Here is a 27,809-nt window from a genome sequence, read left to right as displayed (position 1 = left end):
TGGCGGCAGAGGAGGTGCAGGGACAGTGGCACATACCAAGCTGCCTGTGAGGGCTGGTTCTCATCACTGTTTCTCTGGGAATCTCAGTGATGGGGTAGAGAGGCTGCTTATTGATGGCTGCAATTGACACCAAAGAGCACTGGAGGCCAGAAAGGGAAATCAAAATTGTATTGACAGGGATGAAACACCTTCTGGGAAAAAAAGACTCTGCCCAGAAGGGCAAATGCCAAACGCATCTGCCTTGGGCTGAGATAACGGGCTCTGGCTTCCCACGGACTGCAGAAGGTGACTAGATGGGCAGCTGGATAGCATGCCTTGGGCTTGGCAAGCTGGAGCCAACAAAGAAGAAGCCCAACTACTGTCAATATCACAAATTGCAGCAACACAGGACATGGGACCACAGCCTGGGGCAGGATGTCCGACAGGAGGGTCAGCACAGAGTTCAGGTGATCCTTGCAGGACCAGCACATGAGACAGAATTGCCCCAGCAGCACACATTGGAGCAGGCTGGTTGGACACAATGGTCCCTTCACAAGAAATGCGTAGTTACCCAGCAGCTTGGCTTGGTGCAGTGCTGGGCAGCAGCCAGCTAGCTGGGGTGGGAAGGGTGCGGAGCCACACAGTCCCATGCAGACCAGCCAGAAAAGTGGGGCTGTCCTTGTGAAGAGCAGTCAGCTGAAGGGAAGCTGCAGGAACGGTTTTCAAAAAGCATGCAAGAGGCTGTTGCACAGTGCAAGGACATGGTCTGTTTTCCATATCACCTGGGGACAGGTAAAGTCTTAATTCACAGGGGGAGGGAGATCCCAGTTGGATACTAAGAAAACCCATCCCCGTGGCATGATGAGACCTGGGGCTTGTCTGGGCGTGCTGGGGCATCCCTGGATCAGATGACCTCAACAGGGACAGGATCCCCAGGAGTGCCCACCGTGGCAGCAGACCCTCATCCTTCTCCCAGTGCCATCACTGAACCAGCTGCCTGTTGCACTATGTTTATTGTCGGTAAGGCAGAGCTGGCACCTCTGAAGGGTTACCACAGAGCTGGAAGCTGTGCACAGCCAATGCTGTCCCTTGTCCCTTTGCACCCTCTGGGGTGATCCTGTCCCAAGCCAGCAGCGATGCTCACAGCCCGGCTGGCATCACTTCAAGTCCAGAGCATGCTGACAGCTGCACGGGAGGCAGCTCCTTGGTTGCTGCTTCCCTTCTCACCCCAAATGCTTGAGCACTTGTGTCCATGGGCTCAGGCGACAGCACCCCGGCTTCTGAGAGAGCTCCTCTCCTGCCTGCTCTGCTGCAAATACCTTGCTGCTGCTTGTTCTTGGGGGCCATCCCATCATGTCCCCCAGCACCATGGAGCTGTGTCAGCAGCTGTCAGTGTGCCAACACGGCCAGTTCATGCTGGGTGGGCAGCCAGGGAAGGGATGGCACAGTCCTGCTGTGGGGAAGGCACTCTTGGGAAGGGGCACTGGCATTTGGCTGCTCGGCCCTGGGGAGGACAAGCAACTTCTTGTCCCCACAGCACTGTCCCAGCAGGCTGGGGCCAGAGTTGCTCCTCTGCGTGGTGCCAACACAGCCTCATGCCTCCTCGGCGGTGGCATCAATCCCCGCGTAGGTGAAGTTCTCGAACAGGGCCATGTTCACGTAGGCCTGCGGGGGAACCCCAGTCAGGAGCCAGTTGTGATGGTGTCCCCATCTACTTCCCATCCTTGTGGGCACGCTCACAGGCACTGTGCCCTGGAGGGCAGTGATGGGGCTCCCCACACTTGAAAAGTGATGCTGGGGTTACCCCCATAGGGGTCACACACATTCTGCTGCTAGATGCCACCTCCCCCCAAGCCCAAGGGGTGCTCCAGCATTAGGACAAGCTCTGTGAAAGGTGCACACATTGCCCCACTGAGCTGGGGCAATGTGGGCACCCTGCACTCATCCCTGCCACCACTGCCACTCACCTTCCTGGCCTCCAGCATGCGGATGAGCTGCATGGAGATCTGGGCGAAGGGCGGGCGCTCGTAGGGGCGGTCGCGCCAGCACTGACGCATCAGCTCGTACCTGGGGGCAGAGAGGCAGCAGTGGAGCAGCGGGCTTGGGGGCAGGGGGCTGAAAGGCTGTTTGTGGGAGACAGGGGGAAGCAGCCAAGAAACTAAAGCTTGGGAAGACTGTTTGGGGTGTGAGATCCCAGCTCATGCCCAAGACACGGTGCAGAGGGGAACCAGGCAGGAACTACCACAAGTTGGTGGGAGCCTTGTTAGGCAGTGGGGTCAGGGGGCCACAGTGCCACCTTCAGTCAGGGCTCTGTGCCCACTTACACCTCGTTGTCACAGTTGCGTGGCTTCTCCATGCGGTAGCCCTGGGGCAGCTTCTCGTAGAGCTCAGCGCATGTCATGCCGCAGTACGGCGTCCCCCCTGTGGACAGAGAGACACAGCTGGTTGTGGCAGGGACAGTCCCTGGGTGTCCCCTCCAGAGCTGCAGGAGGACCAGACCTGCAAGGACCCAAGTGGAGGCAGGAAATACAGAAGAGCCTTACCCAAACTGACGATCTCCCACAGCAAGACACCAAATGACCACCTGAAAGGGCAGGAGCCACTGCTGTGATGGAGCCCTCAACCATGACTTGCTGTCACTCAAGGGGCAAAGCCCAGGGTGGAGTGAGCAGCCAGGGCTTGGGCCAAGCTGGCTGTTCACCAGGGAGATGCATCAGCATCTCCTGCCCTTGCAGAACCCAGAGCAAAAGCATCGCTGCACTGACCACCCCAGAGAGGGATGGAGGAGGCTGCAGCCATGCCCCAGCCCTGGTGCCCCTGCCTGCAGGACTTACACATCGCTCTTGGTGGTGTACACGCTGTAGTTCAGGGACTCAATGGCCATCCAGCGAACTGGTAATCGACCCTGGGGAAACAGAGAGTGACCATCAGGGGATGGGGGATACCCTGCAGACAGAGGACAGCTGTGACCCAGCTGTCACACATGGTGGGTTGTTCCTGCTGCCAGTGGAGTCCTGCCCACTGCATCAATGCAGGCCCCATAGAGATGATTTGCTTTTGCCTCACCATTGTCTTCTTCACATAGACCTCCTCCCCTCTGGAGAGGCCAAAGTCTGCAATCTTGGAGGCCAGGTTTTCTCCCACCAGGATATTCCTGGCTGCCAGGTCCCTGTGAATGAACTGAAAGGGGCCAGCAGTCAGCAGGAGTCACACACTCCCTCCTGCTGGCCCCAGGGTTCTCATGCCCTGATGGGAAGTCCCCAGGCCCCAGGGGAAGGATGCTTTGGGAAGCTGGCTAGGGATGTACCTGCTTCTCACTCAGGTACTGCATTCCCTTAGCCACGTCTGAAGCAAACTGGAGGAGCTGCTGGGAGGTGAGGGTGGAGGCAGTGCCATGCTCCTTGGCAAAGGCTGGGTCAGTCTCCAGGACTCGGCTTTTGCGGAGGAAGTCAAGGAGGTTTCCGTAGGGAGCATACTCAATGGCGATGTACAGGTAGCCTGGGGGGCAGGAGGAGGTTGGGATCATGGGGATCTCCCCAGGAAAGAGGAGTACACAGTTGGGCAGGGGCTGTGGGACTGGGGAGAGGGGAACAGCTCTCACCCTTGTTCTCGCAGGCACCCAGCAAGTTGATGATGTTGGGGTGATGGCCCAGTTTGCACAGCACCTCCAGTTCCCCGGCAAAATCCCGATGGTCATTCTCTGAAGCAAACTCTGGAAGCAAAGAAGGGATGGATGCCTCAGCCCTACAACAAGAACCTTTCCTCTGCTCCTCCCCTGATGGCTCCTGCCCCTCCTCAGCACTGAGCATGGCCCAGGATGCAGCCAGGTCCCTCAGCCCACCCTGCCCATCTTCCCACAGTGCTCACCTTTCAACATCTTGATGGCTGCATTCATTTTCAGGCCATCTTTTTTGATCATGGCCCTGATGACCTGCCCGAAGTTGCCCTCCCCGATCATGTCCTCAAACTTGATGTCTTCCCATTCCAGAATGGGGTAGCTGAGGGGCTCGGGCTGCGGCTTGGGCCGGCGCGTCAGGGTCAGGGTCCCTGAGTTGAACTGCAGGATGGTCTCTTCTCCCTGGCAGATGGGAGTGGGTGAGGTTAGAGGCACTGGGCACCCCTCTGCCTGCGCGGCAGTCCCGGCATGGCAGGCATGGTGGGCAAGGGTGATCTCCGCACCCTCTCCGCGTGGAAGTGAGGTCTGGCTGTGTCCGGACTGGAGGCTACAGAGCGTGACCTGGATCGGGCTGGGATGAGGGGAGCTGGGGACACAGTCCTGGAGGGGCAGGCAGCACTCACCGAGCCAGACTGGTATGTAAAGGTGCGGCGCCGGTGGAAAAAATTCTTCTTGATGAGGAAAAGCGCCAGGAGGGCAAAGAGGATGGTGAGGCAGGTGACAGAGACGGAGCCGACAATGGCCAAGAGTAGCTGCTGGTCTATTCCCGCCTGCTCAGTGCTCTGGCTGCCCAGGCTGGGTGGCACGCTCAGCGCTCCTGCCGAAAGGAGAGACAGAGGGTCATGGTCCATGGCTGAGCCCTGCCCAGGCTGCATGGGTGGCCAAGCACTGAGACCACAGCCCTCTCCCAGCACCTCAGGATACCATGAAAACACCCCAGATGGATCCTGAGCTTCTGGGGCTGTGGTAGTACAAGGGTGAGGGTATCACTGCCTGGGCTCTGTCACAAAACCTGCTTGTTTCTGGACCTCCAATCAGCTCTGGGTCCAGCCACCAGCACCACCCATGCTGGCTGTGCCCTGCTTCTCTAGCCCCTTGCACACCACATCACCCCCTGACCAAGGCAGAGCCATTGCATGCTGTGCTGTCAGCATGCCTCCCCTGCCTCATCAGGACTAGGAGGAGCATGATTTCTTAAGACACTAAGAAGTGTTTTGAGTTTGGGCTGCTGCTTCCATGCTGCTCCAGTCATTCTTTGCTAACTCAGATGCTGAGCCCAAGTTCCAGCAGAGCCATCAGCCTCTTGCCTGCTGGGACACGCCACTCACCATCTCCCAGGGTCCTGGCTTTCACGGGCTGGCTCCACTCCCCCGGGACATGGGAGTTGGCCCTAACACGAAACTGGTAGCTGGTGCTGACATTGAGGCCCCCGATGATCTTGGCTGTCTCAGCGCCACTGTCAGTGTCGATCCATTGGGGCTCACTGGTGCCCCCCAGCTGCTGCAGCTCCACGATGTACTTGGTGATACCTCCATTGGGGTACTCAGGAACCTGCCAGGAGAGCCTGACAGCAGTGTCAGACACGGACTCTGCCAAAAGTGACCGTGGAGAGGAAGGTCCTGGGACAAGGAGAGGAGACCATCAGTCCTAGGATGGACTCCCTGGTGCTTCAGGGGCTGACCTGGTGTGACAACTGGACTCCCTGGATGGCAATGGCAACCAAAGCTATGCCAGGTTTGAGTGACCTCCAAGGAACCCCAGTCCACGTTTAGGTGGAGGCAAGAGGAGGTGGGTGGTTTGGAGCAGCTCTCTGGGTACAACAATGGAGCAGAACTGCACCCACGAACAGGCCCAGCCTCAGGGATCATCAAGCTGGACATCTCTGTACTGACTAGCTCCTGGGGTGTTTTCTTTCTTCAGCCCTCCCTCTCACACAGCAGGCTTTGAGTATCTTACTATTCCCACCACCTCCTCTGAGCCCTCTCCATCTTGCCCACATCCCTAAACCCAAATCTCCAAATCACACAAAGCTCTTACAAGCAGCAAGCAGAGAAACCCTCACATCCCCCAAGCCTGATACCCACCAGCCCTCTCAATGTACAGTGGCCAGCACTGAGCCTCACTGAAGGCCTTAGGCACTCTGTCCCCATTGGTTGCCAGAAATGTTGGTTGGGTTGATGCTCTCCCTCCCATGGTGTCCCACCCATGTGGGGGTCTGCATGCATGTGTGTGCCCCTAGGAGAGGCTGCAGATCTCCCAAGTCCTAGTGACTGTCCAGCAAAATTACCAAGCAGCAAGGTTAAAGTGACCAAAAGTGAACTAAATTTTTCACACAATGTATAATTATAGTGAAGAACTTGTTGTTGCAGGGTGTTTGTAAAGGTCCATTAGGGCTTGGACCAGAGCATTAAGGACAGGTCTGTTTGTGACCATCATTTGCAATGGCCTGAATGTCATGGTCAGCTTAGGATGTTTCTCAGCTACTTCATGATGGAGGCTTTGGGATCTAGCAGGGAAAGGAGGACCCATTTTCCCCAAGCAGCTGTTCATGCACTATCAGAGATGGGATTCAGAAGCAGCCAGACCTGGGGATGGTCACCATTCCACTTATAACTGATTTATCATTGTCATTCCCTGTCATAATTCCCTGTGTGCTGGGGGACCCACCTTTGCTGTTGATCATGACCTTGTGGAGGTCAGAGGGGGGGCCCAGGCTGGCACAGTGATAGACCAGCACCTCCAGCCCATACTCCTTGTTGAACTCCAGGTCCCCAATGCGGGCAGACAGCACGGAGATGGATGTGATGTTTTTCTCACAGACCAGCCTCCTCGCGGAGTCGAAGAGGCGGACAATGAACCCATGTGCTGGCTCATGGTTACTTGGCAATTTCCAGTTGACATGAAGTACATTTTTCTCCTCTATGGACCAGCCTTCAATCACAGGCTTGACTGTGGGCTCTGTGAACAAAAAGTCACCAAAATCTCGTGCTCGAGGTTAGGGGTAGAGGATTAGGGTCAGGGTGTAGGGGGGGAGATGAAGGCTCACCAAGGCACGCGGTCACCATGATGGCTTCAGGCCCCTTGCTGCCCTCCCCACCATCCCCCGGACGGCTCAGCTGCACCTTGACAACGTAAGCAGTCACCGGGCGGAGGTTCATGAGAGTGATGTTCTCGCTGTGGTCAACTGTTGGCCAAGAGGACATATCAAAGCCATACTCATGACCCACACTCTGCCTTGCCACTTACATCCTTTTTGGCACCACTTCAGATGGAGACCTTTGCCCACCCCAGACACAGAATCATAGGGGTTGGAAGGGACCTCGAAAGATCATCTAGTCCATCCACCGGTAGGGGCAGCTGTTCCCTCCTGCATGGGTCCTACCTGTGTCCTCCCTCCCCCAGCAAACACGTACCCACAATGGATGACCATGCTGAGTTGTCATCCTTGGGCTTGTAGAACAGCTTGATGGAGACAATGGGTCCATCACCGGAGAAGCAATCCACGGGTGACACCACGAGCTGGCGGCTCTGCTTGGCCAGCAGCCGGGGGGGGCTCAGAGGCGCTGGCGGCACTAGGGGGTAAAGAGGCGATGACACTAGTGGGACTGGGAGCAATGAGAAGCAGAATGTGGAGACATCCATCACCTCTTGGCTCCTTCCAACTTTGTCAGGGAAGTCTTTTATCATTACCCAAACATGTCTGCTGGCACTGTGGCACAAAACAGGTGCCACCCAGCCAGCCCAGTGGTGGGGGCTGTCAGCCTCCCACAGCAGCCCTGGCTCATCCCAATTGTGTCACCAGCTCTTCCTCACCTCGGATATTGACCTTGACTTTCCGGCTGTCCTGGCCTCCGGTTGTGGAGACCCGGCATTCCCAGAGCCCTGTGTCCTCCTTTGTCAGGTGTCTCACCTGAAACTCACAGGTGATCTGCCCTGGTTCGATGATGGCTTTGATGAGCTGTGGGAACACAGGGTGCCATCAGCCCCTGGCTCAGGCCCTCAGCTCCCCATGCTGGCCTAGAGCTGCTGAGCACACTAGTGGGGAAACTGGTGCTTTTGAGGGAGCTGGCAACGTGGGTGAGGGCTGAGCCATGGGGATGGCAGTGGGGTGAGGGCATGGGGTGGTGGGGAGCAGGTGCCAGACAAGCAGCAGTACCTTGAGCACGGTGCCATCAGCTTTGCGCAGCTCCACGCTGTCGCTGGCAGGCAGCGGGTTGCCGGTGGCCACGCAGCTGATGACGGGCTCTGAGCCCAGGTTGAACTCCAGCTCTGAGGCCAGCTGGATGATCTGGGGAAACCGGTCTGGCACAGGGAAAATGGCATTAGGACTGGCCCTGCTCCTCCCCAGGTGCAAGAGAGGCTGGCATCTTTCCCTGGTCCCAGTGGCGGCTGGGTCCTGGTATCAAGGGGCTGGTTCTGGATCCTGTGGTCCAGCCTTGATCCCTACCCCACGCGCCAGGCTCAGCAACACTCTTGGCACAGATAATTCCAGAGAACCAGACTAGATGCTCCCCTTGCAGTGCCCCGGTTTCCATAGGGTTGGGGGCTATTTCTGCAGGCAAGGGGGGTGGCTGAGCCAGCTGGCGAGACCAGTCACCAGTGAGAAAAGAGCCAGAGCCAACCTGAGGGTGCGGGACAGAAACCCACTGAGGCCCCGTGCCAGCCTCACCTGACTTCTCGCAGTGCTGTCCATGCCAGCCTGCAGGGCAGACGCATCCGCTGAAGCGGTTACAGCTGCCTCTGTTTTGGCAGGCACACCTCAGGGCACAGTCAGGGCCATAGTATCCTGGGGCACAGGCTGTGGGAAGAGAAGAACTCACTGCTACCCCTGGCCGTGGCATGGGCCTGGCACGGCGCAGGACCGTGGAGGCAGAGACCACAGGCAGCTGGTGTAGGCAGCAGCTGTGCTCTGTCCATGCTGACTGTCAGGCCTGGAGAGGTTTGCAGGGGCCTCAGAGGGAGGCCAGGCTGGATGGGTGATGCGATGGACCCCCACGCCCCCATACCTTGGCTGCAGCGGGAGCCACTCCAGCCTGAGGCACAGGAGCAGCCGTAGGGGTCCGGCAGGCAGAAGCTCAGCCCCCTGCAGCCCTGGGCTCTCTGGCACGTCTCCTGGCAGTTGCGGCCAAACTGGCCTTCCCGGCAGGCTGGAAAAACAAGTATGGTCTGCCCTCACCCACTGTTCACCCTCACGGTGCTAGTGCATGGCATGGCATCTTCTCCAGTGCCCCAAGCCTTGTCTCACCACCCTGAGCAGGCATGGGAGCTGTGTCCTGGTGGAGAAGGTGGATGGTCTTGCCCTGCTCCAGAAACAGAGGCCACCACAGGCAGGGGGTGCTGGGGATTCATGCAGAGTTTCTGGCTGTGGTACCCAAGTCTGGGGGTGCAGGGGGGCCCTCGTGCATGCCCTGGCCACCGCTCCCACTGCCAGGCAGCCCAGCACCTACCTCTCTCGCAGCGGGTGCCCATGAACCCAGGAGGGCAGATGCATTCACCGACGTGGTCATGGCAGATGCCACCATTCAGACAGTCAGGACAGTCCTTCTCACAGGATGGTCCCCATTTCTTTGCGGGGCATGCTGTGGAGAGAGTAGAGGAGGCTCAAGGTGGCAGCTGGTCAAGGGGCAGGGCATGGCTGTCTGTCCCCAGGTCCCAGAGAGCCAGGGCCCTGCTCACCTCTCACGATCAGGCGGTAGAAGGCACTCCAGAGAGGGCTCTGCCCCATGAAGGTGGCACTGTAGACCCCATTTTCACTCACGCTGACTTTGGGGAGCGTCAGGGTGACGAGGTCGCCCTTCACCTCACCCCTGTCCGTGGTCTGGTAGTAGGTGCCTGCAAGGGGACAGAGGGTGACCTGGGGCCTTCCACACCCCAGGGCTCACACCAGGCACTGGCTGGGAGCAGCCCTGTCCTTACGCCTGCTTTTAGGGCCACTTGCCATTTCTTTTCCACATAACGTCTGTCTCCTCCCTCTTGAGAACCCTGGCAGAGAAGGTGGCTGGCTCAGCGATGTTCACAGACTGCGTGGCCTTCACTGGGAAGAGGTGGGCTGTGGAGGAGGAAGAGGAGCAGGTTGAGCAGCAGTCAGCTCCCAGAGCGCTCACAGGGACATTGGGACCACCCCGAGTCTCCACAGGGACAGGAACTCCCTTCCTAGCCCCTCTAGCCCCCATGGACAGACACCAAGGAGTGAAATGGGGCACCCTGCCCTCTCACCAGCCCCAGCGTGGTGTGGGATGCTAGTGACAGCAGCCTGGGAAGGTGGCAGCTGGGACAAATCTCCACAGTGCACCCTGCTTGCTGCCAGCCTGGTGAGGTGCAGAGTGGCTGCAGGCAGCAACAGCACAGGCAAGCAAAGGCAATGAGGGGAAGCAGGCATGTGGAGAGCTGCAAGACAGTCCACGGGACCAGTGGCCCCGTCATATCTGTTTTTCTGATTTCTCAGGTGTTGGGGCATGCAGCACCAATGAACTCTTAACTGTGTTAATGAGAGTCAGCCAGAGCCCAGCTCTGAGCACAAATGGGGCTATAAATATGTTAAGGCCTGGGAAAACAAGCCCTGGGCGTGGCGGGACAGACACAAAAGAGTGCACAGGCGGGTGCTGGCTCTTGGAGCATGCCGGCTTGCAAACATCAAAAGCAGCCATGGCAGGTTGGAGCTAAGGCACATCCAGCCCTGCATCCTACCCTGGCAATGCTGGGGGCCAGGAGGAAGCAGCATACTCCCCAGATGCCTGGGGAAGGGCACCATGGGTCACACGTCCTGGTAATTCCCCAGATTTGCCTCCCTGCCTTCAGTGGTTTGCAGCCCAGGAGCTTCCTGACTCTGGTATTAACCCTCTAACTGGGATCTTTCTACCACAGACTTTGCAGTCCCTTGTAAAGGGCACATGGATGTGGTCCCCATCCTGCCTCATTCTGTCTCACTCACTGGACTGAGAGCCCAACACAACCCCAGGTACAACACTTTGCATTTACCTGTGCTGAATTACATCTGCTGCTCCATCACTGCTCAGCAGGGTCTGCAGCCCCTCAGAGCTCATCCCTCCCCAGGCAACCTGGGAACAGCAGCTGGCACAGCTGCTTGTTCAGTTGTTTGTAACCACATCAAGTGGTTGCAGAGACCCAGTGTCACACTGGTGGGGACTCCCCCATGTGACAAGAACCACAAATTCACTCCTATTCTTGCTCCCTTTCTTTCATCATTTATTTAACTGCAGAGATCACCTCTGCCACCCTCTGGGTGAAGAGCCCTCGAGAGGGAATTTTAAAAATTTTCTCTGGAGATCCGAGCAGACAGCACCAACCAGGTCACCCTCAGCAAGCTCACTGCTGCTGCCCTGGAGACCCTCCTGCTGCAACATCACACTGCCTCTGCCACAGCTACCACATAACGACAAATTCTCCTCTTCTTACGTTTTCTACTCATTTGTCTGGTTCCAGGTTGAGTTCATAGGCCTGTAACTCCCAACCCATAAAGCTTTTAGGAAAGGCTGGCATCCCAGAAGCAGCCTTGCTGCCCACCCTCTGCTCAAGCCCCACAGCCCTGCTGCTCCTGGCCAGGCCAGTCTGGCAACACCGCCTGGCTGTTCTCGACAGATTCCTTGAGAAGTTTCCCCAGCTTCTCTATCGTGCACATGGGTGCAAAAAAAAAAATATTTTTTTTTTTCTTTCTGCAATGGCCTCTCTGGGTATTCTAAAAACCAGGTTATTGCCAGGTTTAAACCATTCTGAAATGGTTCGTCATGGCCTTTTTTTGGTCTATTTTACTTTGTTTTTACAGCAAAACTTCCAAAGTTTATCATCCTTCCTGTTTTTCTTCATGTATGACCTTTTGTGAGATGCCAGCTTTCCTCCAGCAGCATTCCCCACCCGCTGCTTCATTGCCCTGGCCTGCTTTAATGTGCTCTTGGGCTTAACAGGAGAGACAATACATGCTGAGCCTCCCCGGTGGGTTCTGTACACAGACCCCTGTTCCCCTGCAAAGATGTAATTTTTTTGGTTACTTTTTCTTTCGATTCATCTTCCCTACATGACCCCTCCCCCCCCGTTTTTTTGTTTGTTTGTTTGTTTGTTTGTTTGTTGTTGTTTTTTTCACTTTTCTGCACTTGTAGCTCCCACAGGGGCTTGGACCTGGACACCAACCAGCTCTTTCACAGCAGTATTTTGGCCTGGCTATGGCAACCCAAGGGCGGGGGGCTGGCTGATAATCCTCCACCATAGGACACTCCATCATCCCAATAGGACCCCAGAGCTGTCACGTCCCTTGGGACTTACACAGGGGGACATGTGGGCTACACTGCCTTCCTTGCCCCCCATTGCTAACCATGCCTCCCATGCTCTCTCCTGGTGCCTCTGCCTTCCTTCCTTGGCATCTCTGTGCCACTGTGCTTGCCCAGATTGGCTGACTCCATTTCTGATAAGACCGCTGTCATTTTTGGGTCCAGCCTCTGGCTGAGGATGCAGGCTGGTCTCTGCTTCTTGGGAATGCTTGGATTCTACTGACAGCCTCTGTTCCTCAGCTTGGAAGTACTAGAACTGCTCAAACCACTATGCTAAAGCTGTGGTTTTAACATGGGCAGTGAAACTTGTATCCCCCTTGTCTCATTCTTAGCAAAATATCAATTTTTTAGCCAATACTATATAAACAAAGGCTAGACAGGATCCCCAGGCAAACAGTTCTCACAGAAAATTTCAATCCTAATAGTTTTGTGAGAGGAGGGGGGAAGCAGTGTGGGAGAGCACTGTCCTGGGCAGTATACTTGCTGCTGGCCAGCCAAGGGAGGCCCTTTTGGCTCAAAACGGGAGTGGAGGACAAGAGCCCAGAGCCGCTCTTGGCTGCAGTGCACTCTGGTAGTGCCTCTCATGGAGACCCTGTCACCAGAGCACAGCAACCTGCTGCTGTGGCATGGTGCTCAGCAAGCTCCCAGGGAGGCTGATGGAGATGTTCCCTGGTGCTGTCTCCTTCCTGGAAGCCCATGGCAGGGCACGAGGCTGGCACAGGTCCCATGGGCTGCCCCCCACCCTGGTTAATGATTTTCAGATCCCATCGCCTCCTCCAAGTGTGCACAGCTTCCTCTTGGACCTTGCCCTGCTGCCAGGCACCATTCCCAGCCATCTGCCTGCACTGCCACCTGTTCCTGCACACCTCCATGGGGCTTGGTCATGCTCCTCCAGCTGAACATCCTTCTCCTCTCCACCCCACCGGTGCAAGCAGATCCCAAAGCTAGCCTGTGGATCACTGCTGTCCCCCAGCTATGCCGCTTGGCACCACGATTGGAGCATGTAGCTCCAATAGGGACCTGGCTGGCAGGTAGGATGCTGCCCACTGCCCCCCCAGCCACTCACCATTGTGGCTGTTGTGCACGTAGACGACCTGGGCCTGCTCGGTTGGTGTGCGCCCCAGGCAGTAGAGGATCCCCACCAGGTCAGCCATGGAGAAGCCCCTGGCCTGGACTTCGTTGCTGCGGTTGCGGTAGTTTTGGAAGCCCATCTTTGGGTGTGTCATCACAATCTTGTTCTCCCGCTCAATCTGCAGGTAGGTCACATCACGCTCCCCCATGACGCAGGAGAGGAAGAATTCGGAGTGAGACAGGCTCTGCACATTGGCAATCAGGGTGATGTCCAGGATGGCCACTGGGGTAGAGGAGCACAAGGGTGTGTCATGGCCAGACAAGGCCACAGATGTCCCAGCTCTGCCTCAGGGCCAGACCCCCTTCATCCAGACATCACCCCCTTTCCAGGACATTTTCCAGGACCCTCACCCCAGCTCAGGAGCCATAACAGGGAACTGCCAGTTTGGGTGCAGACCCATCAGGCTGGCACAGTGAGCATTTCCACTCTACTTTTGGAGATCCCCATGGGCTCAGCCCTCCACCATGAGCCAAGAGTGCAGCAGGATGCGGGGCCCAGGGCCCCTCTTCTCCTGCAAGCTGCCTGCAGCCCAGCCCCATGTGGGGAGATCCAGGCAGGGGTGGGCGCTACCGCCCTCTGAGGGCTCCAAATGGCAGATCACAAAGGGATGTTTTGTCCTTCCAAACCCTGTTCCGATGGCACCACTGAGCTCCCACAAGTGCCTTGTCCTGCCAAGTCTCCCCGGAGCAGGGTCTGCTGCCTGGGACAGAGAGAAAGAGGTGATTTACCTGCCAGCCGTGGGAGGAGAAGTAGAAGATAAACCTGGAGTTCCATGTCCTCGGAGTGTGTCCTGAATCTGGCAGAGGTCAGAAAATCTTCAGCATGTCCTGCCACAGGGGGTTGGAGCCGGAGGCCACGGCTGCCTACAGGCTCTGCGACAGCAGCAGCTCAGGACTCCTGGTCCTGGCCAATGTCCCCCATCTTGCCTCCACCCTGGTGCTCGGCATCTGGGGCAGCCAGGACCACCTCCTCTGGTGCATAGCCTGGGAATGGTGAGGAAGATGCCCCTGTTCCTGCTTCCTTGGTGGCCACCCAGCTGTTCACGAGCTTGGCTTGGTGGTGAAGAGGCCACTGAAATCCTCTCCCTGGTGGCAGCTCTCCCAGGGAGCAGACACCCACCCTTCCAGGGCTAGGGCTGCTTACTCAGAGCTCCCCAAGCCATGCTGTGACCCCAGTCCAGCCTGGAGGTGTCCTGACCCCCCCCTTGCCTGCTGTGCAGAGGGTCTCATGCCCCAGCCCGCCTGGGTGGCAGCATCTTGGTACCCTCGGCACAGCTCTGTGTCCGATGGCTGTGGGAAGAGCTCTCTGGAGCAGGGAAAGGAAAGGGGCCAAGGGGCCGTGGCTGGCGGCGGCGGCAGAGCCAAATCCTGTTTCCCATGCGGCATTTCCTGCTCTCCACCCATTGTTCAGAGACGGCCCTGACTCCAGGAGCTGTCGGTAGCTGCCTCATGCATGCTCTTCCCTGGTGAGCAGCGTGTGGCAATGCTGAGGCCGCACACACCTCATGACACCTTGGCCTCCTGCCGCCACGAGCCGGGTGCCGAGGCAGGGCCCCACCTGAGCTCCATGTTGTGCCGAGACCGGACTCACACAGCTGCCTGTTGCAGGGCTTCTCTCCCGGCTGGATGGGGCTGAGTGGGAGCACAGGCAGGGGGATGAAAAGCCAGCCAGCCCACATGGGAGGATGGCTGCTGCTGGGGGAGAAAACCCTCCATGTTTTAGTAATGTCTCCCTCCATGTCTGGGAGAAAGTGGAAAGCAGCAGAAAGTATTTATCTGTATTTCCCTGAGTGCCTTCCCATACACAGAGCCAGCATGGGCAAGACATGGCCCTGCTGCCCCCCAGCTGCAGGGGGTCCTGCATCCAGCCCTCCTGCGAGTCTCCCTTGGTCTCCGGTGGGCTCTGGGCTCTTTGCCTGGCAAATGAAAGGCATTCCCCAGGAAACCACTGTGAACTTCACTCGCCAAGACTCACTCTGCTTTGCAAACTGAGCTGTTCCCATGTGAAAGCCAGAGATGCCAGAGAGCAAGCCTCATGTTTTGGTGTGTCCTGAGCCCATGCTGTATCCGGCCAAAAATCTAAAGTACACATGGAGAGGAAGGGGAAATCCATTCATCGCTTCCGACTATTTACAGCGCGCTCCAGTACCCGCGGCGTGCCGAGGAGGGATGGCAGCAAGCAGGGGCTCCCCCAGTGCAGCCACCCAGCCACAGCAGGGATGGAGAGCAGCTGAAAAACATGAACATCAGATTCAGCTGTGCCCATTTGCCTGGAAGACTAAGCACAGTGCTTTGCTGTGGGCTGTGTGTAGGAGAGGGGCTCTTTTTTTGGGAGGACCCCCAGGGCATCTAAGGCCCAATCCTACTGTAACTGCAGAGTACGAGGCCGTCCCACTGCAGGGGGCAGAGGGGCTGGGCAGCCGAGACTGGTTCCTCCTGCCCTTGGTGCTCTCCTAGGGAATCCCACCTCCCCATTTACCTGATTGACTCCAAGCTCATTTGCAAGTGTGTTGGGTCAAGGACTCATCAGTGCACTCAGTACAGCTGCAGGAAGGGGTTAGACATAAAAATAGATAAATAAATGGCTTCTTCCCCTAGTTCACTGGCTGTAGAGTCCGATCAAGCTCAGAACTGTCATTGCCATTGTGCCACTGTATGCTTACATGTGCCGTGCCTGGGGAGCAACTTGTTCCATGCTCCCCCAGCAGCACATAGAGCCGGGACTTAGACGCACTCTGTGAAATGTCCTCCAATACAAGCATCTGTTTGATCAAGATAATTTACACAGAACCAGCATGTTTTATGGAAAGGCTTTGCAACTGTGGGACTTGCAGCTTGCCCCTCCAGGGAGCACAGCAGGGCTTTTCTTATGGCCCAGGGGGAACCAGCACATTGCTCTTTTAGGGAATGGGAGCTGTTTGGTTCAGCTCTTCACATGAAGTGATGCCCCTCTCAGGGATCCATCAAGGAATCTGACCCAAGCCGATTTGTCCCATTACATTTTTTTCTAGGAATACCTGGATGAGGTGTCTATCTGTTCAGATCCTTTGGGTTGGAGGTGAGGTGGGAAACCTTTCTGGGAGGTTTTCTAGGGAAATCCAACCAGGACCCTACAGCTCCAGTTTAAACTTATATATCTCCAGAGGAGCAACCAGGGAACTGGGTGCAGCCGAGCCCAGGAAAAATAAATCATCACACTTGCTTTCCTCTAATATGGAAAGCTCCAGCTGCACAACCCACGGCACAAAGAAAACACCTGAATTTCTGCTGAATTCACAGACCTCAACTTTTTGCTGAATCACAACAGACTAAAAAAAAACCAAAAACAAAACCGTGACAAAAATACCCCTTTTTGTTATCATTTGCACGTTCTAATGCACAGCACCGCATGCCAGAAACCATAACACACCGATATGTTTCCTGATAGGAAACGCAAACGCCCTGTGAATCCACTGATGGGCTGGGCTGTCTCAGCAACATTTTCTAGCACTGATTTTCTGGCCATTTGTTTCATTTTACGTGCACACTGGGGCCCCAGGAGGCCCTGCAAGGCCAGGTTAAGGGCTGCTGGTGCCAGGTGTAAAAGCAACCTGGGATCGGGGTGGTTGAGCATTCCCAGCATGCCTGGTCACAGGCAGCTGCCTGGCTGCATTTGCATCCACCACACACTTGCAGGATGCAGGATAGGCTGGGAAGCCCTTTCCCTGAGGAAAGGGTGGGACACACAGCCACTGAGGAGCTCTCGGCAGAAGGGTGAAGGGGGAGCCGCCCTGTCCCGGCTGTTGCAGGGGTGGAACCCGCAGGATCCCAGTGCTCTTGTTGGCAGGCAGCTTCTTGTGGCGGAGCGGGAGCAGGAATGGGGAGTGGGGAAGAGAGCTCGGAGCTCCCTCCTGCTGGAGGCGTTGAGGCACCCCAGTCCTCTGGAACCTCCAGAGCCCTTGGGTGCTACTCAGGGAAGTCACATTTTTATTAGTGAATTAGCCAACCTGCCTGTTGGCTGCACGTTTTAAACACCTTTCCGCCTGAATCCCAGTAAAGATTTTATTTTCTTGCGGGACACTTTTCTCCTGCCTCAGCCGCAGCTCCCTCAGCCGAGGCTTGCGGCGTGCCCTGCCGGGGTGCGGGGTGCGGGGCGCAGGGCAGGGCGGCTGCCACAGCCCCGGGGCTGGGCTCGGGCTGCTCCGCTCCAGCACGGCCGTGTTGGGGAGGGTGCCACAGAAATGCCCCCTCCCTCCTCCTCCTCCCCTGGCCTCAGCACCTCCCGGTGCTCTGTTCCCACCGAGGCGGCCCCCGCGGCATCCCACGGTCCACCGGGCCGGTGCTGGAGGCCCCCCGGTCACCCGCGACGGGAGGCAGCGGGTGGGAGGCGGCGGGGCGCGGTGGTTAATGTGTAACCGGTGCCGCCACCTTTCACCCGCCGCAGCCCGCGGGAGGGCGCGGGGCCGGGCGGCAGCCGGGCAGGCTCCCGGGGCTGCGGGGACGCGGGGCTCGGCGGGGGCCTGGGGCTGTCCGGCCGCGGCCACACCTCGCCCAGCACGGCCGGCTCCTCCGGGTTCCCAACTTTCCCTGCGATTTGTTTTTTCTGGACGGCAGTTTCCTGGAGCCAAATGGCTCCTGCCTGCCTGCTCGGGGTCTGCAGCCTCCTCTGCGCCTGGTCCGTGGTGATGGGACATCCCTGCAGCCTCGACCACCAGGTAGGGGGGAGATGGGGCTCCAGTGTGGGCAGTGGGCAGGGCCACCCCTCTCCCGGTCCTGCCGGCACCGCTGGGGTCACAGCACCATGTGCTGGGCAGCTTTTGCTCTGCACAGCCTGAGACATGAAAACCGACGTGTTTCTCACTCTGGAGGCTGGGGGGGGAGGGTATCTCTTGGCTGTGGCCATCGTAAGGGGTACTGCACGGAGAGCAGCAGTGAGGAACAGTCCTCAGGGGCTCCCAGCCCCTCACTCTGCTCTCACATGCAGTGATGCAGTGACCAAGCCAGGCCAGGCTGACCGTGGGGTCAGGATCACAGAGCACCTGGCAAGGATCAGGAAATACAACAAATCTATCCTGCAGGGACAAGTGTTGCAGCCAGCGCCTTGGCCCTGCCAGGCTTCCTCCCTCCTTCCTGGGAGGAAGCAGGAAAAGTGGCTTTCACAGGCAGATGGCACAGCACAGTGCTGCTCACCAAGCTCTCAGATACTCCCTCAAAACATTTGCACTATTTTCCCCAGCTTCCCTGAGCCCAGCTTTCCCTGAGCTTGGGACAGGACCTGTGTGGTGCCTCTGTAGCTCACCCCTATTATAACCCAGTCCTCAGCAGCCCAGGTTTGTAAGAGTACAGCCATTTCTCAAGTGAGCAGGAACAGCAGGGACTTAACATGAGGAACAGGCCCTGGAGGGGTGGAGGAACTGGATGAAAGGAGAGGTGATCACGCGAGAGGCAAAGAAGCAGAAAGGGCAGCTAGCTGGAAAGCAGCCAGACCTAGAAACCTGGGACTACAGATCGCAGTGAATTTTCAGCATGGCATCTCTGCCTGCAGGGCCCAAACACTGCATTGAGCAGGGTGCCCATCCATGCTGTTAAATTCCTGGTCCCTTCATACCCATCCTGTCTTTCTGTTTTCCCCAGCTCTCCATGCTCTTCCTTTACTTCTTCAGGTTGGCTGCTTTCAGTCCTGGGCTGTCCTGCTTGCCTTTCTCCATTTATCCTGGCCCACTCCAAACTGGCAGCCCATGTGTTTTTTGTTTACAGCTGTTTGTTTTTTTTTAAAACTCTGCAAGAGTAATTCATTAAGACATTTGAACTTCTGGAGAGTCTCAGTCTAGAGATCCTCCCCAGCACAGAGAGCCCATCTCAGACAGCATCTCTTTTCCCAGGGATGGGCTGACTGCAATGGGAAGAGCCTTCTGCATGCTCCAAGTTCCCTTCCAGGAAATATCACTGGTTTGGACCTCTCCTTCAACTCTTTGGTCATGCCCCATCACGGGACTCTCTTGATGCATTTCCCTTCCCTGCGCTCCCTCAACCTCTCCAGCAATGCTCTGCTGACACTGAGCCCAGCAGTCTTCTCCAACCTCGGGGCACTGCGCCTGCTGGACCTTAGCAGCTGCAGCATCGCCTACCTCCACACAGATGCTTTCAAGGGCTTGGGAAACTTGCACACACTGCTCCTAAGAAATAACAATCTACAAGAGCTTGAGGTCTCTTTCTTCCTGCCACTGAAGGCTCTTTTCCACCTGGACCTGCAGCACAATGCACTGGTCTCTGTGAATACTTTGAGCCTGCAGCTGATGGAAGCAGTCCCACAGGTCTGGCTGGAAGGGAACCCCTGGGTCTGCAACTGCACCGTGCACCCTCTGCAGCAGTGGCTACAGCGCAGGAAAGGTGAGCAGGTGAGGGTCGGTGACAGGAAAGATGTCGGGCAGGAGGAAGCCTGGGTGCAGGGGTCACACTCAATTCTGCTCCAACCCCTGGGCAGGTTCTGAATGGCACTTGAAGGACCTCTCCCACGCTGTTGAGGACGCAAAACCAGAACATGTCAGTTTCTTGCTTGCAGTTACACAGGATACCAAAGATTTATAGAAACACCAGACAGGATAATTTAGCCATTCTTCTGGAAAATACATAAATCCAACTTCATGTGTCTACATGTAGTAGCCATACTTCCAAGAGCTGCTGAGCACTTGGCAGATCCTCCTGTGGAGCAGGATTAGGCTCCAACTCTCTGAGCTCTGCTACCAAGCAAGAGCAGCCCTGTGACAGTGGAGGTTCTATCACTGTCCATGAATTTGGCATTAGCCAATTAAAAGGAGCCTCCTAATCATGGTCACACACTTGCACAGTTCCCCACTCAGGGAATTTTTCTTTGCTTGTGCTTTTCAATGTGCTGAGGACTGGCAAGGCTGGAGGGCAGAGCCAGGAGCACCTTGCGATGCGTCCTACCAACCCAGGACCAAGCAGGGAGCACCTTCTCTAAACTGTGGAGAGAATGGGCAAAGATCCCCAGTCTCACCTTAGCCCTTGTGTCTCCCAGCTGTGCAGGTGACCTGCACATCTCCCCCAGGGCTGCAGGGCCAGGCGATCGCAGCTCTGGATTCCCAGGACCTGGCCTGCCAGATGAAGCAGCGGTTTCCTCGGGAGGTGAGCACAGTGCAGCAGATCACAGTGACCCAGAGCAACAGTAAGTTGTGCAGCTACAGGGATGTCCTTAAGGTCTAGCTTCCTCCTGCCTTCTCTCACCCCAGAGGGGGCAGCAAGCAAAGACACCCTCCTCTGCCCCACAGTCCCAGGGGCTCGGGCTGCCCGGACACTGCTGATGCAGTGGCTGGATTGGGAGGGTGGCCACCACCTGGAGGTGTTTGCTGGCTTTGGAACAGAAAATTTAGCAAATGCCAGAACACAGACTCCACAGTGATGGGCAGCAGTATCAGAGCTGTCTGGCCATTTTCCCCAGAGTTCACACGCCTGGTAGCTACTACTCCTTAGTGAAGAACATTTCTGTTGCTCCTAATGAAAGCCATCTAGTGCTGGCTACGTGCCACAGGCATGGATGGGGCTGGCTGCTGAGGGGTGGTGGGTATGCTGAGTGGCTGACCCACCACACTCTGACATGCCTTTCCGGCACCACAGCAACCACACTGCCCTCTGGGAAGGGGGGAAGGAGCTGGCCGTACCTGGTGGGCATCGTGGTGGCAGCAGTTGGCATCTCCATCCTGATCGCATTGGCTGCCAAGTGCAAGCTCTTCCACAAGCACTTCGCCAGCTACCGCCACCGGCCCCTGCCCGACACCGGCTCGATTGGAGGCTGCCCCATGGAGGAGGGCAGTGGCGAGAGCCAGCCCATGCCTGGTGCTGCCGACCTGCAAGCTGAGGATGATGATGGCTTCATCGAGGACAACTACATCCAGCTAAGTGAGCCGCTGCCAGAGGAAAGGGAGCGGGAGTTGCATCTCTCCATATGAGCCTGCAGCCCAGGCCACTGCCACTGCAGCCTTTTGCGGACCTCTCCACCTCCATCCCCTTCCTGCCCTTTCCCACCAGCCCTCAGCTTTTGAGCCCATGCAGCTGGGGCATGGGCTCAAAGGAGGAGTGAGCCAGGCGTGGTGATGGAGGCTGAAGGCAGCTGTCCTCATGGTGCTCCAGTGTGATGTCAGCGGGGCTGCACTGACACCAGGACACTGTACCTGGAGCTGCTCTCCTGGCCCTGATGAGGATGAAGGAGATGGTGCCTATTACACCTGGGCCGCCTGGTTGGATGGGAAGAGGAACCTGCCCTGGTGCTCCCTGCGGGGTCTTGGACGCTGCCCCCACTTTCCCATGGAGTCAGACCCAGCCCTGCTCTGTCCCTCAGTGTGTTGTCTCTTCAGGGTGTGATTAAATCATCATTAAACCCTGCTTTTGCCTGCGGTGGTTTGTTGGGGCTCGCCTAGTGGCGGAGTCAGGAGGAGACCTCCAGCCCCACAGCTGGGGTGCGGCTTTTTTTGCATGTGCGTTCAAGGACCATGAATACGTTCCTTGTTATCTGCGGTGGTGACAGAACAGGTCTGTGGCACAACAGACCTTGCGCAAACAAAGTTGTTACTTGATCTGGCGCAGGCAGCCCTGGCGCGTCGTCACAGCGTTTCTGTGCGCATCTTTCCAGCGTTGCTTCCTGCTTTGTTCCTTCCCAGTTTTTTCTCTTCCCTCTCCAGCAAGACGTGATAGAAAGGCACTTATGTTTCTCATAGCTCTGCAGAGCTGAACGAACTTGTTGGCAGCACCAGTTGCAGCATCAGGCAGGCACGTGCGCTGGGCTGAGGCAGCCCTGTCCCCTGGCACCCGTGACAGAGTCCTGTCTGTGCCTCGAACCATGGAGTTACACAAACATTATAATTTTTGCATTCCTGTCATCTTTGTGGTACAATGAACAGCACGAGACTAAGGTAACTCCACATTGTTTCTGCTGTAGCTGGTTATGTCCACGTGAATCACGGTGGAGTTAAAAGCAGGGAGCAGCAGTGGCATTCACCCTCAGTGAGTGATTAATAAGGCTAATACCTCCATCCGGCTGGGAGGGTTTCCCAGGGCACAGCCTGGTTGTTACTGTCCCTGATAGCCCAGGAATGTCTCCATCATGGTCCAGAGCATGAAGCATCATCGTGGCATTTTTTGCAGCCCTGCCACGTGGCTAATTCCCCCATCTTCAAACCTCCATTTCACTGTAAAATGCCTTTTTATTTCTCTACTTACTGAGACACTTAGCACAGTGTATACAAAAATAAACAATACACATCAGAGAATATAAATAAAGGAGACACTTGGCTTAGGTGTTGGATGGACAATACAGGTCAGTGATTTAAAGCACCTGCCAGAGAGGGAATGTGCTGTTTGAAGCCAGGAGGAGGAGGAAAATCTGCTAGCTTGTTTTATGGTCTGCCAGTTTTCACTCTTAAATGCTGTATTTCTAAACTGAGCTTTGCTTTTGCAGTCACTGCCTCATGTTTAGCCTTCTGGGCTCATCTTTACAACTACCTGTGAAAATGCAATCTATGCTGTGACTTTTGGAACTTTCTAACATCTTTCAGGTCAGATAGGAGACTTAAATCTGAGGGCTGGGAAAATACTTTCCATTTATCTTCTGGAAGGTATTTTATGGGCTCTCCAATATGCTTTTCAATCCCATGAATTTGTGTGAGATGCACTATTTTACTTTTGGTCTCAGAGCTGTCTTATATTAAAAATACAACTGCTTCCCAGGCTTATTTATCTGGGATCTCACTCAGTTTTGTCCCTCAGTACCTGGTAGTGGGTTACTTATCTACTTTGATACTGTTGGGAGGCCCAACCGTTTATTCTTTAACCAACCAGACACAGCTGGTTCTTCACATGTGCAGGGAGCCCCAGTCCCATGGCAGTGCCTCTCCCCCTTCTCCAGGCAGCTCCAGTGCAAGCAGGTAGGAGCCTGGCAGCTGCTGCCAGGGGATGATATGGGGAATGCATCTGTCATGCAGAGCTGGGAATACAAGGGGGTCAATCAGAAAAGGAGGAGCTTTCTCAAGAGGGGGTCCCACCAGGAAGCTGCTGAAAGGGCCAAGGTTGCTGCTGACAGATGGGAGCAGTAGTAGGTATGTGGGCAGACAGGTTCCAAGCCCTACCACAGGGTGAAATAGCTTCTCTGTAAACAAACCAGCTGGCACTGACATAACTCAGGAGGCTCTGTGTGTGTCCCCTGAGCAGCGCTCAGGGGCATGGGAAGATCTTGGGTTCACAGAGCGGCAGTAAGGGGAACTGGCTACATCTAGGTCCTCAAGAAGGAGATGCACACACATCTGGAGGTGGGAGCTGTGTTTCAGAAAATAAGTACCTGCAGATGGGGGGCTGTGGTAGCATTGCCACATTAGCTGATGAGCCAAAACCACAGCTACAGGAGGGACCCTGGGCTGTCACGATTTCTACCCTGAGCTCAGCCTGAGCAGAGGCCAGCTTCACAGCTTTGCCACCTCCTGCTCCACAGAGAAGCCAGCACTCACGCATCAGCCTTCAACACAGTTGACTTCTGTAATGCTTTATTATGTATTTCCACATACAGCATGGGAACCAAGAAAGGAGCAAACCAGCAGCACTGCTGCAGAGGTGAGTCAGTGACAGGGCAGTACAGGCTGGCCATCTGGGCAGCCAGGCACCAAACTGCCATCTTCAAGGACAGCCTGTTGGTAGCTGTTATTTCCTCGAGTTGCTGACACTCCCCCCAGGCATCCTTTTCTGGCACAGTTGATGGGCACTTGGGGCACATGTTGGAAGGGCTATGGAGAGGAGGATTCACAGTGACATGAGGCAGCACACAGCTGCCAGCTGGGCACAGTCACGCATCTTCACAGAAATGTCCAGATGTGCAAAACAGCTGGTGTGCAGGCAGCTGCAGCCTGTGTGCACCTGCAGGTTGTGGGACCAGGGAGTAACTGCTAAAGCACTGATGGAGGCAGAGGTGGTACAGCTTGGCACAACTACACATGCACTGACACAGGTGTGCAGAGCAGCAGCAACAGTGGTGGTGCAAAACTGTCCAGCTCTGGCCTGTCCCTCCCTGGGTATGCACTGAGGTCCCTGCTGGACCTGGGGTCAAACAGCCTGGAGAGGAAGGACGGCTCTTTGCTTTGCAGAGGATTTAGCACAGAAGGACCTGAGCTTAGTAACATATCCTGAACTCTTGGGCAAATTAAGGGAAGTGATGCAGAGAGAGGAGGAAGCAACAGTTTAATAAATTCTATGGATGATGTGAAAGTGGCAGAGAAAAATGTAGAAATAGCAGAGATCCAGAGAAGAAAAGCCAAAATTGTGTTCCTGTACTTGGGGAAAACAATCCAATGCTTCAGGGACAAGGAAAGCCAGCAGGAGCTGGGCAAGATCAGATGAAAACAGAAGTGCCCTCATGCAGTCTGAGTGCATCAGGTTGGTGTGGTCTGGAACTGCTGAGGGATGAAGTCCTCATTCTCCATTTTATACCTGATGCTGACAGTGCCTCCAGGTGTAACACAGACAGTGATTCGTACTCTTACTCGGGGAATGAGCTACTGTCCTCTTCCAAATACATTTGCTGCCAGGCACCAAAAAATAATAGCTCAGTCTTGTTCCATTGCAGAGGGAACTTGGCAAGTAATAAGTAAAAATAACAGCTGGGGCAGAGCAGCTCCAGTGAGGGGGAAACAGGAGAGGGAGGGAAGATGAAGAGGAAGCTGCACAGGAACAGCTTTTCTAGGATGTTAGGATCTGTGTCCATGGAAAAAGGAAGTTAAATGGTTCATGGGTCTATGAAGGAAATTAGAATTTTGACAGGTAAATTAGCTTCAAGTCACAGGAGAAACTCCTGGGGGAGAGCTGTTAGTCTGCCTCTGGGAAAGACATCTCTGTGATAGACAACTTGTAGGGATAAAACACCCAAACAGCTCCAGGTAAGGCCCAAGAAGTAGCAGAAGAACTTTTCTGCCCAGCAGTAGCTGCAGCACTTGGAAGACAGAAAGAGTGTGGGAATAGGCAGGGACTGCGGTGAGCTGCAGTACTCCCACAGCCCCAGAGATTCTTCTGCTTGGGAAATTCCTGTCAGAGGGCAACAGCGCCCACCCCTCACAGCAGCCCCAGCTCCAGGATTCGGGCATCTCACCACCATCCCCCAGTGACTGCACCTTGATGTTAGTGGCTTATGTGGCTGGAGCTCACTGGTGTGATAACAGTCCTGGCACACAGTCCAGCACTGAAAACCTATCAGGACTTTGACACCGACACTCCTTGATTGCCCCTTTTATAATCCATAAAAGATGTATTTTTGGAACAGATCCTGGCATTGCAAATACAAATGGCATTTCTTGTGAGGTCCAGCCATACTGGGGGTTCTGACCCACAGAATCGCAAGCTAATCCCATGCTCCCTCCCACAGACACACAGGTGCTTTCTCGGGAGTGGCCCTTGCATCTCCCTCCGAGCTCCCTTTGCTTGTGCTGCCCGCCTGCTGGCATGCAGAATATTTCCTGCCATTCATCTGCTGCTAAAAGCTCTGCTCTTGCTCAGGGGCCCTGCAGGCTGAGAGGGAGGGACGCACAGCACAGAGCATCGTGGCATGCTCAGGGTGTACACGTCTTCACGGGCTTAGAGGCAGCAAGTGCTGGTGCCGTCTGAGACATGGGTCTGAGCTGGTGTCTCTGCACAGAGCACAGGGTGGTTTTACACTACCCACAACTGCAGCCTCTCCTGCCAGGAGAGTGCACAAAGTGGCCCTGGGAGCTGCAGGAACCGAGCAACTACTGGGGTCCCCAGAGGTACAGGATGGGCTCACCTTAACTCTGTGATGGGGTCACAGCCGGGCAGGCAGCAGCTGTCGCAGGAGGCTTAGTGGAGTGAATACACCAACCTGACCAGCACCGTGCTCCTAATGCCAGGCCACAGAGCCCGTGCAGGCACCCCAAGGCCCTGCCACACCATCAGCCTGGGGCAAAGCACATGCCAGTCATCTCTGGAAGAAGCACAAGGCACACAGCAAGGCCCACCCTTCCTTGGGGAAAGGCTGGCACAAGCCCTGCTGACAGATGGTATCCAGTGAGGCTCACGCAAAGGTGTCCTGGATCAGATCAGGTTGGCCATGCTGGAGGTGGGAGGAAGGCGCCTGTTTGCAGTGAGGCGGCCAGAGATGGTGAAGACACGAATCTCGCCGGTCTCCAGACTTCGAGGAGCAGCCTGGTGGCAGGAGGTGCAGAGTAGGTAGAGCAGCAGGCAGAGGAGGATGGCACTGCCAGCACTCAGGAGGACAACCCCGCTGGTGAACATGCTGGCCAGTGGCCGTGCAGAGCTGAGCTGCATGGTTGTGGTGGAGAGGATGGTGAGCACGACCCCACAGACCAGCAGCACCAGGGCACTGAGCAGCAGCACCAGGCAGTCCGAGAAGCCCCCACTCTTCAGGAGCTCGATCTGGTCCCGGCTGCGGATGCAGTTCATGTCCTGGATTGCAGAGCTCAGCAGCTGCTTCAGCAGCACGAGGAGGGCCAGGAGGCAGAGTGTGGTGCCCACAGCCAGCCGCCACTCCCCGGACCTGCTGCTCGTGCTATACAGCAGGATGATGCCCCCGATCCCGCAGGCCAGGATCAGCACCACAGCCATCCCGTAGCACAGGATGGACTTCTTGGGGTCCTGAAACCACCAGAGTTCCACATGCTCCTCCAAGATGTTCCTCTGGATGTGGTCTGCATCGGCAGGGGTGCGGGGGCTGCTCAGCTCTGCCAGCTCCGGCATGGTGGGTGGCTGGGTGGGGAGGGGCACGATGCAGTTGTTGCACAGGTGAATCTACACCCTTAGAGCAAAGTGGAGGGTCAAGGCAGCAGCAGTTGCAAAGGCAGTTGCATTTCTCAAGCAGGGACAATGCTGCCTCATTCTTTGGAGCCTTGAGGAACTCACTTCTGCAGCAGTGCCACCTGGACAGCTATGGTCCGTGTGCTGGGGCTGAGCACGCACCCTCAGCAGGGCTTCAGGACATGGTGCAGCATCCCCAGAACAGCACGGTAAGGGAACAACCAGGGCTGCGTCCTTCCTCTCCTGTGTCTTTAATCTGAAAGAGTCAAGAAGAGAAGATATCATTAAACAGAGAACCTGCTCCCCTGTACCAAACAACCCCCTGCGAGACCCTGGGCCTTGGTTGCTCCAGGCTGGCCTGCAGACCTTCCCTTGCCTCTGCAGACCTTCCCTTGCCTCTCTCACAAAAGCCCCATGTGTTGGAGCACAGATCAGCCATGCATATCTTCCCAGGAGATGTCCAAGCACTTTGTGGAGGATCTCAGCCTGCCTCAAGGGCACTTCTCCTGCCTCCCCAGCCCTGTGTTCCCTGCTTAGAGGCTGCTGACCCGTTGCTGTGCTGCCTATAGGACCCTGCCTGCAGCTGGTGCTGGCAGCAGGGCAGGGAGGAGCAGAGGCAGGTCCCTCTTGGGATAAAGCCCCATTCACAGATTCAGCTTCACATGCTCCCTCATCAGCATCAGCCTCTTGTCACCAACTGGCTCTGCTGCCCAGAATGACAGCGGGAGGCGGGGGTCAGGGCCAGGGCTTAACCCTTCCAGTCCAGTTGCTGGAAAAGCAAGAGCTGCACTTGATGCATGTCCTCAGCCCTGTTCCTACCATGCTGCTGGTGGTCCTCCCTTCCAAGTACCCTACAGAAATGTGATGGTTACATCTCCAGTAGTCTCAGCACTTCCTAGCTCCCCCAAACACCTGGGACCTGGCACCCTGAAGTTTTGCTTTCT

The 27,809-nt window shown here is 56.2% G+C and overlaps 3 protein-coding genes across 5 annotated transcripts; 1 reads left to right on the top strand and 2 right to left on the bottom strand.

The window, feature by feature from the left end:
* Nucleotides 1–151: 151 nt before the first annotated feature.
* On the bottom strand, nucleotides 152–14,367 carry TIE1 (tyrosine kinase with immunoglobulin like and EGF like domains 1). Of its 2 annotated transcripts, none has more exons than XM_051625423.1 (23): nucleotides 13,798–14,367; nucleotides 13,004–13,291; nucleotides 9,594–9,704; nucleotides 9,332–9,487; nucleotides 9,103–9,234; nucleotides 8,662–8,802; nucleotides 8,325–8,453; nucleotides 7,812–7,957; nucleotides 7,469–7,613; nucleotides 7,069–7,227; nucleotides 6,702–6,839; nucleotides 6,323–6,613; nucleotides 4,984–5,274; nucleotides 4,159–4,472; nucleotides 3,847–4,057; nucleotides 3,581–3,691; nucleotides 3,287–3,477; nucleotides 3,046–3,159; nucleotides 2,814–2,884; nucleotides 2,523–2,563; nucleotides 2,304–2,400; nucleotides 1,947–2,046; nucleotides 152–1,644 (listed from the first exon to the last, which is right to left on the bottom strand). In XM_051625423.1, the coding sequence occupies exons 1-23, from the start codon at nucleotides 13,841–13,843 to the stop codon at nucleotides 1,573–1,575; spliced, it is 3,495 nt and encodes a 1,164-aa protein (XP_051481383.1). In that variant the 5' UTR covers nucleotides 13,844–14,367; the 3' UTR covers nucleotides 152–1,572. The 2 variants fall into 2 exon arrangements, with proteins under 2 accessions (XP_051481383.1, XP_051481384.1); XM_051625424.1 differs by having other exon boundaries at nucleotides 4,279–4,472.
* Nucleotides 14,368–17,576: 3,209 nt separating this feature from the next.
* Nucleotides 17,577–21,447, top strand: C7H1orf210 (chromosome 7 C1orf210 homolog). 2 transcript variants are annotated; one of them, XM_051625688.1, is made up of 4 exons: nucleotides 17,577–17,762; nucleotides 19,278–19,437; nucleotides 20,087–20,233; nucleotides 20,683–21,447. In XM_051625688.1, the coding sequence occupies exons 1-4, from the start codon at nucleotides 17,676–17,678 to the stop codon at nucleotides 21,012–21,014; spliced, it is 726 nt and encodes a 241-aa protein (XP_051481648.1). In that variant the 5' UTR covers nucleotides 17,577–17,675; the 3' UTR covers nucleotides 21,015–21,447. The 2 variants fall into 2 exon arrangements, with proteins under 2 accessions (XP_051481648.1, XP_051481646.1); XM_051625686.1 differs by having other exon boundaries at nucleotides 18,930–19,437.
* Nucleotides 21,448–25,824: 4,377 nt separating this feature from the next.
* TMEM125 (transmembrane protein 125) lies at nucleotides 25,825–26,894 on the bottom strand. The gene has a single exon (XM_051625689.1). It carries the CDS (start codon nucleotides 26,806–26,808, stop codon nucleotides 26,146–26,148), a length of 663 nt encoding a protein of 220 aa, XP_051481649.1. The 5' UTR covers nucleotides 26,809–26,894; the 3' UTR covers nucleotides 25,825–26,145.
* Nucleotides 26,895–27,809: the final 915 nt, after the last annotated feature.

The sequence above is a fragment of the Apus apus genome, chromosome 7, assembly GCF_020740795.1.
Source record: "Apus apus isolate bApuApu2 chromosome 7, bApuApu2.pri.cur, whole genome shotgun sequence".
Taxonomy (NCBI): domain Eukaryota; kingdom Metazoa; phylum Chordata; class Aves; order Apodiformes; family Apodidae; genus Apus; species Apus apus.
Note: the sequence above shows the minus strand (reverse complement) of the source record. Positions and strands in the feature narration are given on the sequence as shown.

What these genes read in the sequence shown, in the direction of transcription:
- TMEM125 (XM_051625689.1), bottom strand. Translation starts at nt 26,808, where the DNA reads ATGCCGGAGCTGGCAGAGCTGAGCAGCCCCCGCACCCCTGCCGATGCA.
- C7H1orf210 (XM_051625686.1), top strand. Translation starts at nt 17,676, where the DNA reads ATGGCTCCTGCCTGCCTGCTCGGGGTCTGCAGCCTCCTCTGCGCCTGG. An exon ending in CCTGCAGCCTCGACCACCAG is followed by an intron (nt 17,763 to 18,929) that starts GTAGGGGGGAGA and finishes CTCTTTTCCCAG; the next exon opens with GGATGGGCTGACTGCAATGG. An exon ending in CACAGTGACCCAGAGCAACA is followed by an intron (nt 20,234 to 20,682) that starts GTAAGTTGTGCA and finishes CCGGCACCACAG; the next exon opens with CAACCACACTGCCCTCTGGG.
- TIE1 (XM_051625423.1), bottom strand. Translation starts at nt 13,843, where the DNA reads ATGGAACTCCAGGTTTATCTTCTACTTCTCCTCCCACGGCTGGCAG. An exon ending in GGGTGCCTGCGAGAACAAGG is followed by an intron (nt 3,478 to 3,580) that starts GTGAGAGCTGTT and finishes CCTGCCCCCCAG; the next exon opens with GCTACCTGTACATCGCCATT. An exon ending in TACACCACCAAGAGCGATGT is followed by an intron (nt 2,564 to 2,813) that starts GTAAGTCCTGCA and finishes CTGCCCTTTCAG; the next exon opens with GTGGTCATTTGGTGTCTTGC.